General features: G+C 38.4%; 5 protein-coding genes across 15 annotated transcripts; 3 read left to right on the plus strand and 2 right to left on the minus strand.

Moving 5' to 3' along the window:
- Window positions 1–531: 531 nt before the first annotated feature.
- On the minus strand, window positions 532–1,933 carry LOC104814045 (chaperone protein DnaJ). Of its 3 annotated transcripts, XM_019202543.1 has the most exons (6): window positions 1,651–1,933; window positions 1,384–1,468; window positions 1,204–1,277; window positions 1,026–1,082; window positions 884–940; window positions 532–734 (listed from the first exon to the last, which is right to left on the minus strand). In XM_019202543.1, the coding sequence occupies exons 1-6, from the start codon at window positions 1,720–1,722 to the stop codon at window positions 690–692; spliced, it is 390 nt and encodes a 129-aa protein (XP_019058088.1). In that variant the 5' UTR covers window positions 1,723–1,933; the 3' UTR covers window positions 532–689. The 3 variants fall into 3 exon arrangements, 2 of the variants coding, with proteins under 2 accessions (XP_019058088.1, XP_019058087.1); XM_019202542.1 differs by having other exon boundaries at window positions 1,384–1,930; XR_002024179.1 differs by having other exon boundaries at window positions 703–734; window positions 884–944; window positions 1,384–1,928.
- Window positions 1,934–4,012: 2,079 nt separating this feature from the next.
- On the plus strand, window positions 4,013–6,214 carry LOC104813964 (40S ribosomal protein SA-like). Its single transcript, XM_010541799.1, has 5 exons — window positions 4,013–4,260; window positions 4,885–5,147; window positions 5,257–5,454; window positions 5,679–5,898; window positions 5,978–6,214. The coding sequence occupies exons 1-5, from the start codon at window positions 4,116–4,118 to the stop codon at window positions 6,049–6,051; spliced, it is 900 nt and encodes a 299-aa protein (XP_010540101.1). The 5' UTR covers window positions 4,013–4,115; the 3' UTR covers window positions 6,052–6,214.
- A 3,573-nt stretch (window positions 6,215–9,787) lies between these two features.
- LOC104813965 (pumilio homolog 23) lies at window positions 9,788–14,743 on the plus strand. 6 transcript variants are annotated; one of them, XM_010541802.2, is made up of 13 exons: window positions 9,807–9,839; window positions 10,119–10,175; window positions 10,505–10,808; window positions 10,925–11,288; window positions 11,390–11,692; window positions 11,821–11,988; window positions 12,198–12,341; window positions 12,503–12,622; window positions 12,716–12,901; window positions 13,040–13,188; window positions 13,403–13,585; window positions 13,766–14,155; window positions 14,657–14,743. In XM_010541802.2, exons 3-12 carry the CDS (start codon window positions 10,543–10,545, stop codon window positions 14,151–14,153), a joined length of 2,271 nt encoding a protein of 756 aa, XP_010540104.1. In that variant the 5' UTR covers window positions 9,807–9,839; window positions 10,119–10,175; window positions 10,505–10,542; the 3' UTR covers window positions 14,154–14,155; window positions 14,657–14,743. The 6 variants fall into 6 exon arrangements, with proteins under 6 accessions (XP_010540103.1, XP_010540104.1, XP_010540105.1 ...); XM_010541801.2 differs by lacking the exon at window positions 10,119–10,175 and having other exon boundaries at window positions 9,788–9,839; XM_010541803.2 differs by lacking the exons at window positions 9,807–9,839; window positions 14,657–14,743 and adding an exon at window positions 14,524–14,637 and having other exon boundaries at window positions 9,862–10,221.
- Window positions 14,744–15,693: 950 nt separating this feature from the next.
- Window positions 15,694–19,394, plus strand: LOC104813967 (ubiquitin-conjugating enzyme E2 34). 4 transcript variants are annotated; one of them, XM_010541808.2, is made up of 10 exons: window positions 15,694–15,777; window positions 16,496–16,578; window positions 16,797–16,851; window positions 17,460–17,498; window positions 17,592–17,655; window positions 17,753–17,814; window positions 17,904–17,943; window positions 18,062–18,089; window positions 18,344–18,435; window positions 18,918–19,394. In XM_010541808.2, the coding sequence occupies exons 2-10, from the start codon at window positions 16,522–16,524 to the stop codon at window positions 19,156–19,158; spliced, it is 678 nt and encodes a 225-aa protein (XP_010540110.1). In that variant the 5' UTR covers window positions 15,694–15,777; window positions 16,496–16,521; the 3' UTR covers window positions 19,159–19,394. The 4 variants fall into 4 exon arrangements, with proteins under 4 accessions (XP_010540110.1, XP_010540108.1, XP_010540112.1 ...); XM_010541806.2 differs by having other exon boundaries at window positions 15,699–15,725; XM_010541810.2 differs by lacking the exon at window positions 15,694–15,777 and adding an exon at window positions 15,795–15,952.
- A 190-nt stretch (window positions 19,395–19,584) lies between these two features.
- On the minus strand, window positions 19,585–21,347 carry LOC104813968 (RING-H2 finger protein ATL3-like). The gene is made up of 2 exons (XM_010541811.2): window positions 20,736–21,347; window positions 19,585–20,639 (listed from the first exon to the last, which is right to left on the minus strand). The coding sequence occupies exon 2, from the start codon at window positions 20,596–20,598 to the stop codon at window positions 19,687–19,689; it is 912 nt and encodes a 303-aa protein (XP_010540113.1). The 5' UTR covers window positions 20,599–20,639; window positions 20,736–21,347; the 3' UTR covers window positions 19,585–19,686.
- Window positions 21,348–21,408: the final 61 nt, after the last annotated feature.

Raw genomic sequence — 21,408 nt, forward strand, 5'->3', positions numbered from 1 at the left:
CTTAGGCTTAAAGGGCCCAACATTAATTGGATTTAACTAAACCACAGATTTAGCCCAAGTTCCATGTTACACCAAAAAAAAAACCACACAATAATGGATGCCCACGTGTCTATATTAAGACCATATCATTAAAAAAAATCTTTTATGGGAATAATTATTATTTCATCAGCAATTATTCAAAATTATTATCCAAAAATTAAATACAGATATTCGTTTCACTTCGTAAAGGTAAATAATGTTAGAAAAAGAAAATCGAATGTCTAATTTTGGGCAAGTTGTACTGATCACGACCAGACAGATGAGCTGTCTAGTTGCAACTTGTTGACTTTGTCAAAAGGTCCACGTGGATCAATTAAATATCTTACCCGCAATTGGATTCATAAAGTATTTGTGCCCAATAAAGAAAAATTGCGATAATATATAATAAATTTACATGCGGTGGAATTCATGACGCCAAAAGTTATAATGAATGCCTTGGAACTTTTTATAATTAAACAAATAAATAAAATAAGCAGCCGATAGTGTTACTTATAAATAAACTTGTAGTATTATAAATCGATTTAAGAAAATGAAATTGTAATAAAAATAAACAATAAGGCTATTACATGCCGATTTCATTGTACGACCATAACATAAAATTATATTAATTTATGGCCCGTATGGTCTTCTACGTACTAATGCTGCTGCATCTAGTAGCTGTATTTGCCTTTTTGTGCCCTCGTGGACGGGTCCATCTGCATTGGACGCGAAATATAAAATCTTTTGAATGAATATGAAGTCGTAATATATATCCACCATAATGTTACTCGTGAAATTTAATTTAAAACCAAAGTATATTTTGAATTTTGATTTATTTAATTTCAGATATAATCTATGTCCGTACCTCATCCTCGAACAGTTCCTCTAATAGCTCTTGCAACTCTTCTAGAGTCTCTTCACCCTATCTACAAATAAACATCGATCATGATGATGGTGATGGTGATGGTGATGGTGATGGTGATGGTGATGACGATGATGACACTTACCGTAGATTTATGTTGATCCATCATGGTCAGCATCTCATTCAAGAAGTCACCCATGCCCTTCGCATGAATAATAGCCAAAATGGAATTAGAAATTCATAAAAATAATAAAACATATTATATATTTATATGGATAAGACATAAAGTATGAAAAGAAATGAAATTTACTACGAGAACCTACGAGTTCGTCGTCATCATCATCACTGTCATATGCTCCAACGTCATACAACAGCCTCTTGTTTGTGTCAGACAGGACTGTATTTTCATACATATCCAAAGTTATAAAAAAATGATAATAATAAGATGGGTTATCCAAAAGTTAACCGGAGAATCCGGTTAAACTTAAACCGGGTGAAATTACCAGAATATGAACGCTGAACCGACTGAAATTCCTTCTTGGCTTCTTCTCTGTCGCCCGGTTCTGAAAACCGGTCTGGATGCCATTTCTGTCCAAACCAAAGCAGAATCTTTTGGAATTCAGGAAAATCTTGAAATCCAGAGTCGTAGATTCTGGATACTCGATCGCTTTCAGGTACTGGATTGAACGGAATGAAAGTTAAGAGGCAAAAACGAAAAACAAAAAAAACCAAAGCAGAGCAAGGTTCTTGTAAGCGTGTCTGAGCTCTGCCTGTGTACATTCCTTGTCCAAACCCAGAATTCCGTACAAGTCTCCTTCGTTGTCCCCTTTCCCCTTCTCCATCGGCTTCTTCTTCTTCTTCTAGGTCACCAGAAACAGAGTATAAGAGAAACCAGAGTTCTGTCTGAGAAAATGAACAACAGAGAACGCAGAGAAATCCTTTTGACTTGCATGAACTAAATAGGGAACTATCAGAGAATACATATATGCATATAGTATACACGTGTGTGTATATATATACACACACGCACTCGTAAGAGGCAGAAAGAAAACTCGAGATACTGACCACTTGAGCTATTTGTTGATTTTTTTAACCCGTTTTTATTTTTTGGTATATTAAAAATCGTATGAATGTGTGTATATGCGTGTATGCATACGCAAGTACCTTATGAACATTCTAAAGTTCTTTATGAATTTAATATTAACATGTCGGCGAATGATTTTAGATATTGACGTAATGTTAAATTCATATGTTATTAATTATAATTTTATTTATACTACATAATTGAAGGTTTTAAATGATTAAATTTTATCTTTGTATATTTTAAACAAATCTCCAAGTAGTACAGGCATCTAATAAGAATCTTTAACACTAATATTATACTTAAATATTTTAATATGTAATCAATAAAATGAAAAGTTATTAGAGTATGGTGTTTGAGGGAATAATATCAAATGAAATTTGACAAATTAGTTAGTATATCTAGGGTTATTTTTTTTATTATTCGGTTTCAATTGCAACACAAAGAGTAACCATCAAGGTGTAAGGTTGTACGGAACAGTTATTTTTTTTTTTTTTTGTCAATGTTACCACTTCCATAGCAATCTTATGGTTTTTGTCCCTTAGGTTTATCCCATCAATTAATTTCACATGTAACAACTGACCGAAATCTTTGTTCTACATCCAAAAACACCTCCCATAAATCAATGAAGACAATACATACATACATACATACATACATACATACATACATACATACATACATACATACATACATACATACATACATACATACATACATACATTTTTTTTGTATGTAGCTAGTTTATCAACTTGGTAAGTGATATTACTTTTTTCTATTCCAAACACCAACTTGTCAAAAAGCGAGTCTTGTCCATCAACTAGGGCTGCTTAATACAAAATAAAGTATTTATTTAAGTCTATATATAGTGTATAATAACCAATATGTCAATAGAATAAAAAATGTATGTATACATATGGGTGTCGGAACAAAAAAAAAAAGTCTTGGAACCCTAAAACGTTTCAAGAGGTCCATTTTTACATTGGGCCTTCTTTACGGCCCTGCATTAAGACTTCGCCCATTTCTTCATCCACGTTGCTGAAATCGCTTGAAGGAATATCAAAACCATGCAGTAAACGACATTCCGGTACGAATTTAGTATACATATCCCATAAAAAAAAGTTATAAAAATACATCTCATATTTAGAAAAAAGCTATAAAATCACCATTTATAATTCTTTAAAAAGTTGAAAAATTGCTACTGATTTCTTGAAAATTTACAAAATACCTATATTTTCCATTAAGAAATTAGAATCGTAATGATCCTGCGTATTCCACTCGAAAACATATCCAGACTGACAAAGTTCTATCATCGATTTTCGGAAGATTTCAATTGTTTACCTTCCTCCTTTGGAATAGAAGAAAGACCAATCACAGATTCAATTCGTGCATAAAAAAACAGACTTATAGAGAAGATGATTCAATTACAGATCACTAAAATACAAAAAGGTCGGATTTTTCTTCGATCAGAAACATACCCACCAGGTTTCGATCAGAAGGAACCTCTCGTACTTCTCCAAGCGTTTGCCCTAAAACCCAACATTCTCACCGTCAACCGACAAAATTTCAGGCTTTGGCTTCGGATTATCCATTTTCTTCAACTGGGCATCTCCGATTTCATCCTCAGATCGCAGGTTCTTGCCGCTTCCGTTTTGGAATCCTCGATTTTGGCCTCTGGGTATCGCCTTGTTTATGCCCATTCTGTTGTTTCTGATACGAATCACCGGTTTTTAAGATTTTGCTGGCTCTGGGATTGGATTTTTCCGGTTTTCTGAAAACCAGAATCGTTGAAGCTCGAAGAAGGGAGGCTTCTTCGAAGACTTTGAATTCGACATCTTCGAGAAATACGAATCCAGTAAGTTGAAACAGAGAGGTTAAATCGAAGGAGAGGGAAGACGAGACGAGAAGGGAGCAAAACGCGGCGTTTTACAAAGTAAGGGTTATATCGGAAATAATGAACTGAGAGAAGGGTAAAAAGGGCATTAAGACGCTAGGGTTTTTCCCATCGTGAGCCCCCCCCTTTATATCGCTTCTTGGCGGCGTCGTTCCTCACCTCTTATCAACCCTAACGCCCCACCAGCGATTTCTGTAGCGGAAGCTTCTCTGCGTCTCTCTTAGGGTTTCTGGCAAAGGAGGGGAAAGAAGAGAGTAACAATGGCGGCGAATGGAGCTCCGGCGACTAAACAGTTGTCCCAGAAGGAGGCTGACATCCAGATGATGTTGTCTGCTGAGGTTCATCTCGGAACTAAGAATTGTGACTACCAGATGGAGCGTTACGTCTTCAAGAGACGCAACGACGGTATCCTCTGTTTATTCTTTTCGTTTTGTGCCCTTGTGTACGCATATGGACATTGATGGATGTATAAGATTGTGCCTGGAAGTGAGATCGTGCCTTAGTCTGGTGGATTTCTGTCGGAACGAAGCTTTCATTTCTTCATAGGCTCTCTGTAAACTATTGTGATTGGGATCATAATCTGGCCTTTTAGTACAAATGGTCTCGTAGTCTCTGTTCATCTGATTCAGAAACCCCTACCCAGTCGTGTTCATGCTATCAACGAATTTGGTCGTGTCTGTCGTATGCAATTAGAGATTTGTGCTCTGTTTTTTTGTTGTTGCATACGTTCTGAATCGTATCTGATCGGGAGTTCACAAGAAAGGGTTCGTTGACTGGGGTTAGATAGCGGTCTGAAAACTTTGTAGCCGAGGCATTGTTTTCTCAAAGATCTGAACTCGGATTCCATCATCTGATTCTCTTTTTAAATCTAAATTCATCACCTTTTGTGCAATTCATTCGGAGCCTTCGGCTTTAGTTGATCATTCATTCCAAGCCTTCGGCTTTAGTTGATCATTCATTCTTGATATATTTCAGTATTGTTAAACCCTTCCTATGTGCTATTGCTCATCAAATTCTCTTGCATTTCAGGAATCTACATCATCAACCTCGGAAAGACATGGGAAAAACTCCAGCTTGCTGCCAGGGTTATCGTTGGCATTGAGAACCCACAAGACATCATTGTCCAGTCTGCAAGGCCCTACGGACAGAGAGCTGTCTTAAAGTTTGCCCAGTTCACTGGCGCTAATGCCATAGCTGGAAGGCACACTCCTGGTACTTTCACCAACCAAATGCAGACTTCCTTCAGTGAACCCAGGCTGTTGATTCTTACCGACCCAAGAACTGACCACCAGGTAGATTCTTCCTTTCATGTTTGTCACATCTTTCTTTAGTCAATATTCACTGATGGGCTTTATTGTGTTTTTTTGGCAATGTTTGCTAATGTTCTATTGCCTCTTGCAGCCAATCAAGGAAGCTGCGCTTGGAAACATTCCCACCATTGCCTTCTGTGATACCGATTCTCCAATGAGATATGTTGACATCGGTATCCCTGCCAACAACAAGGGAAAGCACAGCATTGGTTGCTTGTTCTGGCTTTTGGCCCGCATGGTCCTTCAGATGCGAGGAACTATTCGCCCTGCCCAGAAATGGGATGTCATGGTAAAGCATAGTTCCATATCCCGAGTTCTGTTTTACAAGCCTTAGTTTGTCCAAACATGAATTGTTTGATCTTGCTATTCTCTGTTGCATGATAGTAGGGAACCCGCATGGAAATCTGTGTTGAGAATGTTGATCGGATCTTTGCAACTTTCAGTGTCCATTCTGTACGAATTTGATTGATAATCTTTGTCTGGATATCCGATCATATGTTCTTTTCTCGGCAGGTGGACCTGTTCTTCTACAGGGAACCCGAGGAGGCCAAGCAACAGGAGGAGGATGAGGCTGCTCCCCAGGCCGACTTTGGACTGCCTGCCCCTGATTATGGAGTCGGTGCCATCGGAGACCAGTGGACCACTGCTCAGATCCCCGATGCCGCATGGCCGGCCGAAGCCCAGCAACCGATCCCAGCCGTTCCAGCTGTTGCTTCCTGGAGTGAAGCTGGGGGTAAGTTTCTACAGTTAACTGGTTCAGTGTTGTCCTTTGGCTTGGCTAATCTGATGTTATCGTGTCGGTGTTTTTCCAGTTCCGGTCGCCTCAGATGGATGGGATGCTGTTGCCCCGCCGCCCGCTGCTGCTCCCGCTGCCAGTTGGGATTAAATTTCAGCCGTTTTTGGATGGAATCTGTTATATCAGGGATAGACATATGTCTTTAAATTGCCTTTGAGATGGAATAGCGGTCGGACTCTCGTTTTTTGTTTTTTCATCTCTTGAGAACTTTTAATGCTAGGGCTTTTACGTTTTTTTATAAAAGTTTTTATCATGGTGTTTTTTTAATAAAAAATTCTAATTTTATCTTTAATTAAAATTATCAAATTTGAATAGAATATTAATATGGGTATGATTCAATGAAGGTATATATGAATTTTTAAAATCTTCTTAAACATTGTGAAAGATCATTGATATAAACTTTGTGAGAAGCGTCGACGCTCTCTTGCTTCAGTCCCCATGCGACAGAGGACCACTACTTAAAAACCCTACCTTGTTGCTCAAGCAACTGCCGGAGATCCCCCAAAAAAAAAAACCCTAAAACCAGTTGCAGAAAGGAGATAGAGATGAAGGAAGAAAACCTAAAATCACTTCATCTTTATATCCCATGCAAATTTTGTGGGCTTCGGTTATTTTTGGATTCCGGTTCTTCGGTTTCAAAAAAATTATACGCATGAATGATTTTTTTTAAAAATGTTTGGATTAAGTTCGATCCAAATTCAATTTTTATCGATAAAAATATTCATTTTAAATTTTATTTTATTTTATTCAACTTTTAGATTATTTTCAGTTTTGAGAGTTTGAACTTTTAGGTTTTAGAATAAATAAAATTATTTGATTTTTTTTATATATCGGATTCGGTTGAGATTATTAATGTGATCAACTTACAGTTGATTTTTTCCCTTGATATTATCTTATTATAATATAAAGGAAAAAATAATTTAATATGGATAAACTCAAATGTAGATAAGGATTGCTTACAAATATGTATAACAATTGTTGTTCAAATCAAATATATAGTTTAAATCGTTCTTTACTTTTTTGTGCAGAATTCTTAATTATATAAGGAATATAACTCCTAATATAATTAAGGAATAAAATCAAATAGGAAATATAATAAATGGAAACTCTAAAATCATGCGAACTTTCCATAGGTTTCGGTTACTCCTTATCATAATACTCCCTCCGTTTCAAAATATTTGTAGTTTTAGTTTATTTTCCATGTTTCAAAATATTTGTCATTCTACATTTCCAAGATAGTTTTTTACAATAGTTTCCAATTTTATCCCTCCCAAATTTCAATAAATTATTAGTGATAACATTATTTTTATCATTAAATAAGGTTATATGTGTCTTTTTCTCTATTTTCTTAAAAAATGTGAAAAATCCTAAAACTACAATTAATCTGAAACGGAGGGAGTAGCATTCTGCTTCATTACGATCGAGGCTATAAAACATACCCTAAGCTTTGGCGAGCAAAAATACAGAGGCCTCTCGAGATCATAAACCCTAAAAACCCCACAACGTATTCTTCTTTGAAAAAAATAAGAAAACCCTAATCATGGCAGCTAAGCTTCTGCGAAACGACGTTAACTTCGTTCTCAGGTAAGCGTAACGCCCCTCAATAGATAGACAGATTTACATCGATTATTGTAGTTTGTGTGTTTAGGGTTCATGGTTTCGGACGATAACTTTGGCGAATTTGGTTCGACGAGTTCGCATATTCTTGTATTTATTCGGTATTTACTCGAGTATTTCTATGTTGTTCGAAGATTAATGGATATCTATTGAGATTATTAAGGTTTACGTAATTCTATAGTTTAGAATTATGGGTGGGCATGAGTACTTGAAAACTGCGGATTTTTGGATACCCAGTCTCACGGTATATAACGAAGACAAAAACGAGTTCAATAAGACCAAAAATCTGGATTGCGGATTTGAGTTAGGTTTTTGTTTGAACGGCGACGGGTGTCCATAAAATGACGATTGTATCTTTAATATTTTAATATAATTACAATACTTACTAAATATATTTTCAAATTAAATTACTAAAATACCCATGAAGCCAACAAAAGTATCATTTTTTAAAGATTTGGACGAGTTCAAGTATCCTTGGGTAATCGTATTCAGCGACAGAAATCTAAACCGCAGGTATCCGGGTTTCACAAAAACAAAAACGAGATAATATTTTTTTAAAACTCTTCAAAACGAGACGAAATCTGGATACCCAAAAAATCAGGTATACAATACGACCCACATCCACCCTAGTTTAGATACATGATGTTCTCATTTGTTTTGATTTTTTTTTTAAATATTAGAAGGTATGTTCCTAATGGGATTATAAATTTTACGAGAGAAAACTACGCTGGGGACTATCAATAACAGTAACAACAAATGGGATAACATATTTTCACCATCTCTAAATTTAAGAAAAAATTAGGGATATATACGAATTATAGATATTATCTTTGGAGGTTTTGTGATGAAATATGTTTCTAACTTTTATTTTGTTTTGGGGGGTAGGCGATGGTTCTCGGCCGCAGTAGAGAAATCTCGAGGAGATAAAGCGGCGGCAGCCGAGATGAAGAAGATGGCTGCTGGAGCAAAGAACGAAGGTGAAGAGATGCAGATATTTTGGATGAGAGATCCCAAGACCGGAAACTGGTTGCCGGAGAATAGATTTAACGATGTCGACGCCGTCGATTTGAGACAGAAATTCCTCTCCAAGAAGATCAACCATTGATCCATCATTTGTGTTATATATTAATACAATTCTTTTATGGTTTGGTTGAATTCGTGGTTTAGAAAGTGTATCACAAATTAAAAATAAAAAATCGAAATAGAATTTGTTTTGGTTAGATTTTTATTCCATTAATTTTGTTCATCCTAGAGCTTGGAGAAATAATTTTTTTTAAGTGAGATAAAATGTTAATCAACTACGCGAGATTGATCATAAATGTTTTCCGTGGTGACATTTGAAATATATATAAATATACTTATATACACACACACACACACATATATATATATATATATATATTATTCACAAAACATACGATATGTAGAGTGTTATGTGGAAGTTCAATTCATTTCATATTCTATTTGAACCATATTTTAAAACAATTTGTTTTTATTTAAAATTACCAATGATTTTTATATTTAATTTGGACTCAACTAACGATTGAATTTCACGTATTCCAACAATAGATTCACCGGTTTGGAAAAAAAAAGGAAAATTTCGATTATTTCAAAAAATTTAATATACACGTCACATAAAAACGTGAAACAATATATAAAACACTAACAGGCGAACATTGTCCTCTCCATCTCAGCTCCAAAAACTCAGGAACAAGAAGAACCTAGATGGCATTTCTGTTATTAAGTTTTCTCTCAAAAGGAAGAGCTGAATCTGAAAAATCTCCATCCGGAATCTTGTCTTCCTCCGGAAGTAGGGTGCATCTGAAGTGCCGTGTTCCAGGAACCTGACACAACACACAAACACACAGATATATCAAACCCTAATCTCCAAACATCGAGGAGCATAAGCTTTTTTTGTTTTTTTACCTGTCCGAATCCAGAACCAGACAACGACTATTCCGGTGGCGTGAAGGCGTTTAGGGTAAAACGCGTCCGGTGCTGACAGTCACAAAAAAAAACAGGCCGGAGAAAAGGGAGCAAGTAAACGACGAAACGATCTGTTTTAGACTTTTTTGAGTTAATGGGCTTCTATAAAAGCCCAATAACTCTATTGGGCCTTAATGAGGCCCAATATTGACTTTAACTGCCGACGAAACGACGTCGCTCTAAGTAACAAAAGATACCTAACTTAACTTAACTCTACCCTCAGGTTTTTTCGAGCCTTTGTAGTCGTCTTCTCGCTCTCCATCAGCACCCTTGAGGTCAGCTCTCTCCACCGCTTCTGCTTTTTGTGGTTTCGTTTATCTTTCATTTTTTTTACTGTTCATCCTTCTTTTCTCTTGTCTGCTTTACTTTCAGATTTGCCTGCGTTTGTTCCTCTTGCGTTGTCTCGTCGTTAACGGCTTAACTGATGAACGCCGACTTGAAAAACTAGAACCTGGGCTTTGTTTAATGCTTTGATTTATAGAGCTTAGTTTTGAGGAAAAACGGAAACTTGGGTTTTGTTCTTTTTATCTTATTCTACGTTTTATGCTTTTAAGAATTCAGGCTGGAATCTGATTTCGCATATGTGGGTTGGAGGGGTTGGTCCCCAAGAGGTTGGTCAATTTCGACATTGTTGTGTTGTTTATGCCTTTTGTTAAGGTAAGTGTTTGAGTTGGAATAGAAGTGTTTATTGTTTTCATGTTACAGGGTTTGGTCCTAATCTTGCAATTTCACTTTTCTTTTGGTTCATCATATGATTAAGCGAGAAAGAATGTGTGTCCGGAAGAATGTATAGCTGCTCTTTTTTTAGTGCTCGTTTGTGGGCTTCGAGTTAATAATCTCTGGAAAGGTGTTTTTTGTGTGTGTGTATGTTTATGTGTTTGAACTATTATTTTCAGATTGTTGGATTTGATATTTATTGTAAATTTTGAATATTTTGCAGAATTAAACTGCTGTTTGACATAGTTGATTAGGAAATACATGGTTTCAGTTGGTTCGAAATCTTTGCCATCTAGTAGGCTCAGGACCACTGAGGAAGATAGCTTGATGGGTGGAGAGGACAGTTCTTACAACAATCATAGTAAAAAGAAGAAAGGAATGTGTCGGAAGGCTAGAAAAGGAAGCCATGGATTTGATGGAGATGGTCACAACAAAAATCAAAGAGGAGGTGCTGCCAATGTAAAGGCAAAGTCGAGGAAAATGTCGACACAGCAATCTGAATCGGAACCTCAGAAACCGTTTGTCAGGTAAGATTTCAGTCCGAGGCCCGTGCAGTAGATTTGCTGTGTTGGGTGTCTTTAGTACTGTGGAATCAGATATGTTGGGAAAGGGCTCTGATGTTTCAGGCTAAAAAATTTTGTAGGAAGCAGATTGATCCAGAAACTTCAAAGTATTTCTCGGAAATTGCCAACCTATTTGAAAGTAATGAAGTTGATTTAGAGGAACGGTCAGTTATATGTGGAAATGCCCTTGAAGAAACAAGAGGGAAGGAGTACGAGATTTCAACAGACTACATTGTGAGTCACGTACTTCAAACACTTCTCGAGGGATGTGAACTTGACCATCTTTGTAGTTTCCTTCGAAACTCTGCAAAGGTGTTCCCAGGCATTGCAATGGACAGATCCGGTTCTCATGTTGCAGAATCCGCTCTTAAATCATTAGCATCACATTTGAAGAATCCAGACGCATATTCTGTTATTGAGGAAACATTGAATGAGATATGCAAGGTAAGAGGATATTGCCTCTTGTTATGAAATTAGTGATTGTCCCTTCTCTAATCCTATAGTGATTGAGATAATGAAGCAAAGAATTTTTCTCTCTTGGTCAGGTGATTGTGGATAATCCCATTGATATGATGTTTAACTGCTATGGGTCTCATGTTCTCCGGAGGCTTTTTTGTCTTTTTAGAGGAGTCTCTTTAGATTCCTCAGAGCTTCATGGAGCAAAGTCATCGAAAGTTCTAGCTGAGCGTTTGAATTTGAGGACATCTCAGCCAGATGGGAATAATCTAGAAATCCACTATCCAGGATTCCCTGATGTGTTCAAGTCCCTCCTATCAGGGATATTAAGGTGTAGCCGTGAGGACATGAAGTATCTTCAAGTTGATCAGTACGGTAGTTTAGTGTTCCAGGCAAGTTATTTAGGTCCTTGTCTGGCTTTTATTTTCGTAGCATCTTCTTACCTTTTGAAATGTGATTTAATTTCCTGATCTACTCTCATCTCATACTCGGAAATTGCTGTGACATCTTTGCTTGGCAGACGGCTTTGAAACTTATAGCAGGAGACAATGATGAGTTGCTTGAAATCATTCCTCTCATTCTTGGATGCAGTAATGAAAAGATAGAAGACGGGAATCGTGTAGAAACCAATGTTGCCGGTGACATATTAGAGTCACTGAAGGAAAATTCATTCAGTCATTTGATGGAGGCAAGTCTATTAAATCTTTAGTATTTTTTTTGTCTTGCAAAAATACAACTTAGGATAGGCATTTTCTGACATACAAACATGGGAAAGGTGACCTATAGTATGTGCTGTTTGTCATTTATGATAGTTTATTGTCTGTTGGTTTTCTTGATTTAGTCGGACTTTTGATCTTATTAGATCTTTTTCCAAATGCACTTCAAATGCTTTTTCAGGTGATTTTGGAAGTGGCCCCTGTAAGCTTGTACAATGAAATTTTCGACAAAATTTTTAAGAATTCTTTACTCGAACTTTCACTGGATCGCTGTGGGAATTTCGTAATCCAAGCCTTAGTTTCCCATGCAAGAGACACAGGCCAGGTATTTTTACCATACAGATACTTTCCTACCTTTTTTTTTTATTTCAGCATATAAACTTGTCTCTCCAGATACTTTTAACCATGAACCTCTCTATAAAATCTCTTCAATCCGGTATATATCGCTCAGGACTTGTAATACGTTCATGTGTTTTTATTTGCAAGATGAGTTTGATATGGGATGAATTAGGTGCACATTTCAGAGATCTGCTTGAACAAGGGAGGTCGGGTGTTGTAGCTTCTCTGATTGCTGCCAGCCAGAGGCTTCAAAGCCATGAACACAAGGTTTTAATGCAGTCAGAATTTTTCTAATTCCCTTTTTGCTGGAATTATTTTCATGAAATTCATTCATACAGAGGAATCTTACCGATTTGACAGTGTTGTGAGGCCCTTGCTGCAGCAGTATGCTCAGAGAACGGTTCTCGTAGCTGTATTGTTCCACGGCTTCTGTTTCTTGACAACTACTTCGGCTCTCAAAACAAGTCTGAATGGGAATGGGCAACTGGCTCTAAGATTCATGTTATGGGCTCTCTGATTCTTCAGGAGATCTTCAAATTCTCTAGCGTACGTTTCCTGTTATTCACCAAATTTGACTATACCCTCTAGTAGTTAAAGCTTAACGTATCATGATCTTAGTTGGATTTTATATGTTCCTGTCCCATGTCGGTCCATCATTTTGCTCTCCCATTCTCTCCACTCCAGGATCTTATACAGCCTTATATAGCAAGCATGACTTCTATAAAAGACGAGCAAACCATTGAAGCAGCAAAGGATGGTAGCGGAGCGCGTGTCATCGAGGCTTTTCTTGGTTCAAATGCTGCTGTAAAGCAGAAGCGCAGATTGGTTATGAAGTATGCTTTCTCTACTGTTTCTCTATGGTTATTTGTTTATTCCATTCATGGCCAATAAATTCCACATTGTTACTCAGATTTATATCATTGTGATGGATCACATGGAAATACCTCTTTTATTACCAGTTTCTACTATGGACATTTTTTTTACGTTTTACATGTTTTTGTTAATTTTGATGTCTTTTTTTCCCCTTTTGATCTGATATTTCTTCAGGTTACGTGGGCACTTTGGTGAGCTCGCTTTACACTCTTCGGGTTCATTCACTGTTGAGAAGTGCTTCAATGCAAGTAACTTGACTCTAAAAGAAGCCATAGCAACTGAACTGGTGGATGTGGCAACCAATCTCTCAAAGACAAAACAAGGGCCCTACTTGCTAAGGAAGCTAGACATTGATGGGTAAGCTATTTTATGGAAGCTTTAATCCATTATGTTGTAACTGATATCACCTGAGTAGAAAAATATGCTCATACATTACGCTCTAAGAGAAAAGGTGAAGCGAATCTCAAATACGTAGAGCCCTTGAAGGGAGAGATTCCTGTTTTGTTGATACATCAGTTTACTATTTTGTTGCTGCAGATATGCAGCCAGACCTGATCAGTGGAGATCAAGACAGGAGTCGAAGCAATCAGCGTATAAAGAATTCTGCTCTGTATTTGGCTCGAGCAAATCAAATTCATCAAAGAACACTTTTCTTTCTGACGCAAGCAAAGATGCATCTCAAGCAGATGGACTAAAGGACATGAGAGACGAGATCGGTCATCGTCTTGGTTTTGGGTCATCAAAACGCTACCGAGAGGAACACAGAGGGACTGAATATGAACCTCGCAAAAAGACGTTGAAAACGAAAAACACAATGGGTGAAGTGTCATCTGAGAAAGCAGTCACCAACAAGAGGCCTTTCCTCTCTGGAGAAACGACTGGGAAGACTGGGACGAAGCGGCAGACGAAGAAGCTGAGATTCTGAAGGTTAGATTTCACACTTTGTGACCCTCTTTACCTCATATCAATCTCGCGAAAGCTTGCATCTTTATAGTTTCCAAGTTATCGCCGTTATGTTTATTTCCTCAATTGGATAAAGAGGACCCTTGGGCTAAGATTTATCTTACAAAAATGCTAGTAGAAGTCATATTTTCTCGTTGCATCACTAACATGTAGAGCTCTGACTCAATGGTCTTTGAGCACTTTCTGGGTCGGATAGGATTGAAACGCAGATTGTGTAGTAGCAAAATTATAAGATCATTTTAATCTAAGAAAAGAGAAAAAATAGAAATACTGCATCTATGGTTTTCTTGCTATGGTGGTATGCTGATTCCTACTTCCTTCGAGATCTATAGGGGGATCGATCCTGGTACAAAAATACATACCTTTATGTCAGTTGACTGCAGTTTCAGAGGAAGACATGAAAGGAGCATACAGGGTGTGTAAAAGATTGAAGGTTTGACTGTTTTCTTTACTTGTTCTGTATAGGGTTTGAGCCACTCCTTGGAACTCTCCGGAAGCTACCGGCTTCACCTCTCAAAGGCTCATCCTTCATCTTCTTGTTTATCTGTAAATCTCTAACATGTTCAGTAGAAGGCGAACCGGCTGAAGAATATCTTGCCCTCAAAAGGGGACGACCCTCTGCACATTCCTTGCCGCTCAAGAAAGCTAGTAGCAGCAGAAAAATAGCTGCAGAAGTTCGAAATCTCTTCATTGTGTGAATTCTCTTTCGTTTTTTCCCCCTCCCTCACTGTATCTGTGTTTTGGAGCTTTTGGGGTGTTCTGTTCCTGAGGCTGCAACTGTGAAACTTTAGAGAGAGAGAGAGAGAGAGAGAGAGAGAGAGAGAGAGAGAGAGAGAAAGAGAGATGGTGGAAGACTTCAAAATAGGATAGCTTCTGTCCGAAAACTTACTCGTTGGGATCTGATCACGTGATCAAGTTTGACTGCAGTTATCTTATCTCACTAATCTTTTTCTTTTCCTTAGTTTATTTTTAGATCATGTTCAATTCCTTTGTTTAGATATGTATTAGGTGAGATAATTATCATAATCTTGCTACTGATATTACACATTAACCTCTGAATCCTTCGCTAATTACACGCGCACACAGTCGTGTGTAATAGCGTGGTAGATATGTAAATACGTGTTCCTTCATGAGATGTGATCATGTGATTAGGGCACGTGATCTCTGCTACTGTTTTTGTTTTTTTCTTTTCTCATTGGGAAGCTCATCAAAGACTGAAAACTGGGTTGTGTCATTTGTTTATGTCTGAGATTTAAAGTCTTAAACATTGGAAGGATTAGGTAAATCAGTTGCAGGTAACAGCTGTTTTGTCTTTCTTTGCTAATAATCACGTTTTCAATACCGAATAGTACCGGGATACAGTTACAAAACTAATAGCGAACCGGATTCCACCTGAAATAGAAAACACCGAACCGGAATACCAAATCAAAACCGGTCGGTTCAATTGGGCTTTTCTCGGTTTGAACAAAACCAATCATGGTTTGGTCCCATGTCCTCTCTCTCTCTCTCCGACGAAAAAGAAGAGAGACGACAGGTAATCAACGAGAAACCCCCTTGAGGTTCTCTCTCGGAGAATTTCGATTCAGGTGCTGAATTTAGTTACGATTTTCCCAATTTTTCTTGGATCTGATGTAAAAGTTTCGGAATTTCCTTCTCTGCGTTTTCTTCGGCGTGATTTTCTGTCCCCTTTTTCGCCTTCTCTGTGAGAGCGAAGCTAGAATTGCAATTGTAGCTTTCGTCGAACTGGGGTTTTTGCTTTAGGTATGTGGGTTTCCCTGTGTTGGAAAGTTTATTGGGTTTATTAGATTTTGATCGATACGATTTGCGTCGATCCGTGTTGTTTAAGTTGGCGCTTTTGCAAGGTCTATTGAACGGAAGGAATTTCAGACTTGAGGTATTTTTTATGGGATACTTAGAGAATTTTCTCCTACCCAGTTGGAGTTTGATCGCTTGCTGTTTCGAATGGATTTGGCTGAATGTGTTTTTTCTTTTTACAAATCTTTTTAGTATTTCATGGACTTGTGGATTTTTAGGGGTTTCCGTTGAAAGGTGTTTCTGTTTATTCCGTGATTGAAAGATGATACAGGTGTATAGTTTTCATCAGTGTCACCTCTGTCTATTTCCTGATTCGATGTTTCTTCTCCTTGTCTGTTCATGTAACTTTCATCAAGGTTGAGGTAATCATGGTCTCTTTTGACTGTTCTCTTGTAGGAATTCCTATGGTTATCTTGTCGTTTAATAAGTAGGTTGGTTTTCTGCCTGTAGATTGTTACATTATGTTGATTTTGATGATGTCTTTAACAGGAATTAGCATAGTCTGGAGCACTTCAATGGCAGAGAAAGCTTGTATTAAGCGCCTTCAAAAGGAATATAGAGCACTTTGCAAGGTACACACATCTTCCTGTTCTGTCCCTGCGTTACTGAATGGGAATCATGATTCCCCGGTTTCACTATCATCGAGTCAACCGTTATCTGTAAACTTCTCAAACTTTGTCATATTTATCTGTACACGCAGCATACCGTGGTTTTATATGTGGAAAAAGTTGTGTGATCTTTTTTTGTTACCCTGTGAGTATATTTGACAGTTTCTTTTATGGTCCTGTAGGAACCAGTGTCCCATGTTGTTGCTCGTCCTTCCCCAAGTGACATTCTTGAGTGGCGTAAGTATTTGACGGTTTTTTATTTCTCGGTTATCTCTTATTTGCTTTCTAGGCCTCTTAGAAAATGTTTGATGTGGTCCTATAGAGGTGTTGATATGAGGTATATGTTAGAGTCCCACATCGGAAATATGTGGGAACAATTGAGTCAATATAATACCATGGGCACCCTCCGGAACAAGCTAGCTTTTGGGGTGAGTTCTACCCATGGGCTTTGAGACTTTGTTGGACCCATTATTAATGGGTGGGTTCTATCAGTATATAGGATGAAACTGCTGCAAGTCATATGTTTCCTTTTCTGGGCATGTACTAAAAGTATGAAATAGCAGGTTGCACTGTTTCAGTGATGTGGCTACACCATGTGGTTTTAACATTTCCGTGATTATTAGGGATATGAAGTGGTGAAGACTTTTACCAAAGATTTATAGAACTTTGAAGTGAAATCCTAGGAACTTGCTCACCGATTCTGGTTGTCATGTTTTACCTGGTGACAGTTAGGATTAACCAATTTGAAATGTTTTTTTTTTCTTTAATAATTGTTCTGTGTATATTAATATAGTTAAAAAGGGTTGCTTCTGACAAGAGCTGAACTATTGGCTTTAATGTTACAGATTATGTGTTGGAAGGCAGTGAAGGAACACCCTTTGCTGGTTGAAATCTTCTTCTTACCTAGTTTGTAAATCGTGTTCGTCTGCATTCCCTAGGCAGTGTCTGATTTTAATGCTTGAAATTCTCTTTGAAAGGTGGATTTTACTATGGAAAGATCAAATTCCCTCCAGAATATCCGTACAAGCCACCTGGAATTACGTATGTATCTTTAGCTCGTCCTATATTTTTCTCACCATCTCTCTTCTCTCAGTTTTAGACCGGCTTCTGATAAACCGATGAATTCATTTGGCTGCAGAATGATCACACCAAACGGTAGATTCATGACACAAAAGAAAATCTGCTTGTCGATGAGTGATTGTAAGTTGCATTCTGCACTGTGTAGTTGATTTCTTCTTCTTTCCAAGTAGTTGGTCGGATATCTCATTATCTTACAATGGGTTTTACAGTTCATCCAGAAAGCTGGAACCCAATGTGGTCTGTGTCAAGGTATAGATCTTTCTTCTGATGCAATCCCATCTTTCTTTTGACTTCGACGTCACTTTTTCCTCAGGGAAGCTAAGATCTATATCCCCATATTTGACCGTTTCCTTTTTCAAAAGTGCAGTATTCTTACAGGACTTCTCTCATTCATGGTAAGCTCATTGTAGATTGTTCAAATGATTTCCCTCTTTGTTGACCCTGGCCTCACAACTTTTGTTATGAAAATATCATGTTTTTGTTTTGTAAATCCTGAGATTGATATGTCTATGGGGAACTGGAGCTGGATATTACCTTTGTATATTTGCTTTGTCGGTTGATCTAACAGATCATTTTTGTTTCCTTTGTGCATATTATATCGCTTTCTTCATTGTAAGACTTGTCTCGAAACAACATTTTCCTTGTGCAGATGGATAACAGCCCTACAACCGGAAGTGTGAACACAACTGCAACCGAGAAGCAACGCTTGGCTAAATCGTCTCTTGCTTTTAACTGTAAGAAGTAAGTAATTTTCTAAAACCTGCGAGTTCTTTTAGTTTAGGTACTTTTGGGATTTACACTTCATCTCAAAAAGTTGATTAGAAAACAATATAGGAAGTCTTGAAAGGTTTCTGCTATATTTTGCCATTGAGTCACGCAGAACCATAAATGCATGTTGAGTTTTAGGCTTTACCGTCATCTTCCCTTTGAAGAGACAATTTGCTTATGCTGTTCCATGGTACTCCACTGGATGATTGAACTTTGAATTGATGTGGATGGTGTTCATTCTAGTTTTCAAATTACAAGAATTGTCTTCTGGGATATGACCCTGAATTATAATAGTTTAAAGATACAAGTCTTATAGGATTCTGTCTTCATAGGCTTCGAGCCTAGTGAACACCTGAAACGCAGAAGCCAATGCCTGAGTCATAGGTTGCGTTAATGCTCGTGTCTCTGTTTCGCTTTTCTCAACTAGTTTTCGCTGTTGTTTTCCCTTGTGAAAGCCCGACATTCCGGAAACTATTCCCCGAGTACATAGAGAAGTACAACCAGCAGAAACTACCCGAGCCACTGGAATCTCCTCGAAAACCAGAGTCGGAGAAACTCATCGACCAAACGAAGGAAGGGCTGGGCGGCTTGAACAAGAGAAGGATGGAAAAGAGACAGTCCTTGCCCACTTGGATAATACTCTTGCTACTGTCTGTTTTCGGGGTTGTAATGGCTTTGCCTTTGCTTCAACTCTGAGCATCTGCAAACAGAACTCGTTGGTAATCTTCCACTCTCTCTCGGCTTGATTTTGCATCGACTCCAAATCTTCTATATATATGGTAGGAAACATTTGTATAGGCATGCGACTAGTGATTGCTGTTGGAAAATTTACATGTTTCTGCCATGTTTCTCATGTTGTTCTTGAAGCTCTCAACAATGATAAAACAATGTTTGGTTAGTGAAAATATGAAAATTTTATTTACTCCTATGGACTTACTTCCATTGATTTCCCCGGGCAGATCGGAAGTATGTGTCTTGAGCAATTAAACAAACCCTCCTCACCTCAGGAGCCATGGGACCTGTTTACTTAGTTGACCTAAATGTAATAATACTTCAGAAACATCTGTAAGTAACTTTGTGGGGACAGTGTAGGTGAGACCTTTAAACTTGACAATCAAACCCTAAAATAAAAGCTTTTCAGACATAGCCAGAAAAGAGCCGAGACAGTAGAGAATTCATACATCTTCAGGCAAATCTTAGCTGACATTATCTAAGTTACAGTCTTTAAGCATCAGTGGCAGATGCAGATGCAGTGGAGCTACTCCCACTTCTACAAGCCACTCTCTTGTCTCTGCTCAAAAACCTCTTTAAAGACCTCAGCCTCGTCGTCATTGGAGATTTCGGCTCTTCATCCTCGACAAGAAACCTTGTCGAGGATGAAGAAGAGGACGGTGCGTTTTGACCTGTGTTTCCATTGCTAATCTCCAGAACAACAACTGCCTCTTGAACTCGAGAATCTTCGAGAGGTGCAGCATTGTTGTTGCCTGTGCTAACCTGATCCTGGCTGCCCCAAACCAATACATTGGTGGGGAAATTTGAAGATTCAGGTGAAGAACTTGGATTTGGAGACTGAGTATCATGGTTATTGGTACTGGCTGCAACAGCTGCATTGTCTGAAACAGGATCAAATTGGTTCGAACTGGCTTGTTCTGGACCAAGAACCGTGTTTCTGCAAATGGGACAAGTTGAGTGAGACTGGAACCACATGTCAATACAATCAGCGTGGAAACTGTGGTTGCAGTTCGGAAGCAGCCTTGCTTTGTCGCCATTGACAAGCTCAGACAAGCAAATGGCGCATTCCAGTCCGTCTTTGAAGGTTACTTGTCTGAAAACCACAGTGGGTAGGGAACTGAGTTGAGAAGGACTGAGACCGGTGTTTCGCAGGGAATCTAGGCCCGGGACGAAGATGAAACGGCCGCGATGGCGGCGTGTGAGCTGCGGCGGAGCGGGTGACTGTTGCTGTTGTTGCTGGTCCATGCGCCAACAGTAAAGCTTGGCGTGGAGATGGAGCAGAAGAACGAACAGAACCGCCATGAACAGAACGATGATTGCTGTAAGAACTATCTTGCTCGCGAGTTCTTCGGTCGTTAGGTTACCGAACAAGGAACTATGAGCATATCCATCGTCGTCCTCCATTGATGGCTATGGCGTTTCTCTCTCTCTCTCTCTTCTCGTTCCTGCAATCGCACAAGATCAGAACTTCTGCCCTCTGTAGAACTAACTTCGAGAAAATGAAGGGGGGGACCAAAATTAATTAAATAATCCAGGAATACTTCAACTTGAGCGCGAATCCCTGAACAAGAAACCAGAAATCCGGCAGAAAGATCAAGGTTTGGGTCCTGATCACTGTTTATGCCAAATTAGGGTTTTTGGAGAAAGCAAGAGGAAAAGTGGCAAGGCAAAAAATACAAATTTCCCTAATTTGGTGAGTGCCCAGATGAGAAGAGCTAAACCCCAGCAAAACCCAGATGGACTTATCGATGACAGAGCCGAAATCTGCAGAAGCAGAGCTAAAAGATCGAGACTTTTTGGATGATCAGCAATGGGTTCTATCCAAAACTAGGATTTTTGGGGGGAAGATCGAAAGATGCCGAAAGAGACGAGATATGTCCAACGAAAGGCAATGTGGGTTCTTTCTCTCTCTCTCTCTGGTGTCAGCCATGGCAGAGACGGCTACGAAGGATGATAAAGAGGCAAACGAGGGAGACAGACGACATCAGTAAAGATCGGTCCCACGTTCATACGCCATTGAAATGAAGTTGGGGTGGGGGAGCAACTTCATCCTACTTAATCTACTCATTCTCCCTCCATTTTTTTTCCCAATTAATCACAAAATTCATCTAATGTTGCCGTCGTAATCCTATGCTTGATTGCATTGTTTATTCCGCATGTACACGAAAATTTGGGAAAATTAATTAACATTGAAATAGATTTGTATATTTTTTT

Source organism: Tarenaya hassleriana, unplaced genomic scaffold (assembly GCF_000463585.1).
Source record: "Tarenaya hassleriana unplaced genomic scaffold, ASM46358v1 Cleome20, whole genome shotgun sequence".
In the NCBI taxonomy this organism is placed as follows: Eukaryota; Viridiplantae; Streptophyta; class Magnoliopsida; order Brassicales; family Cleomaceae; genus Tarenaya; species Tarenaya hassleriana.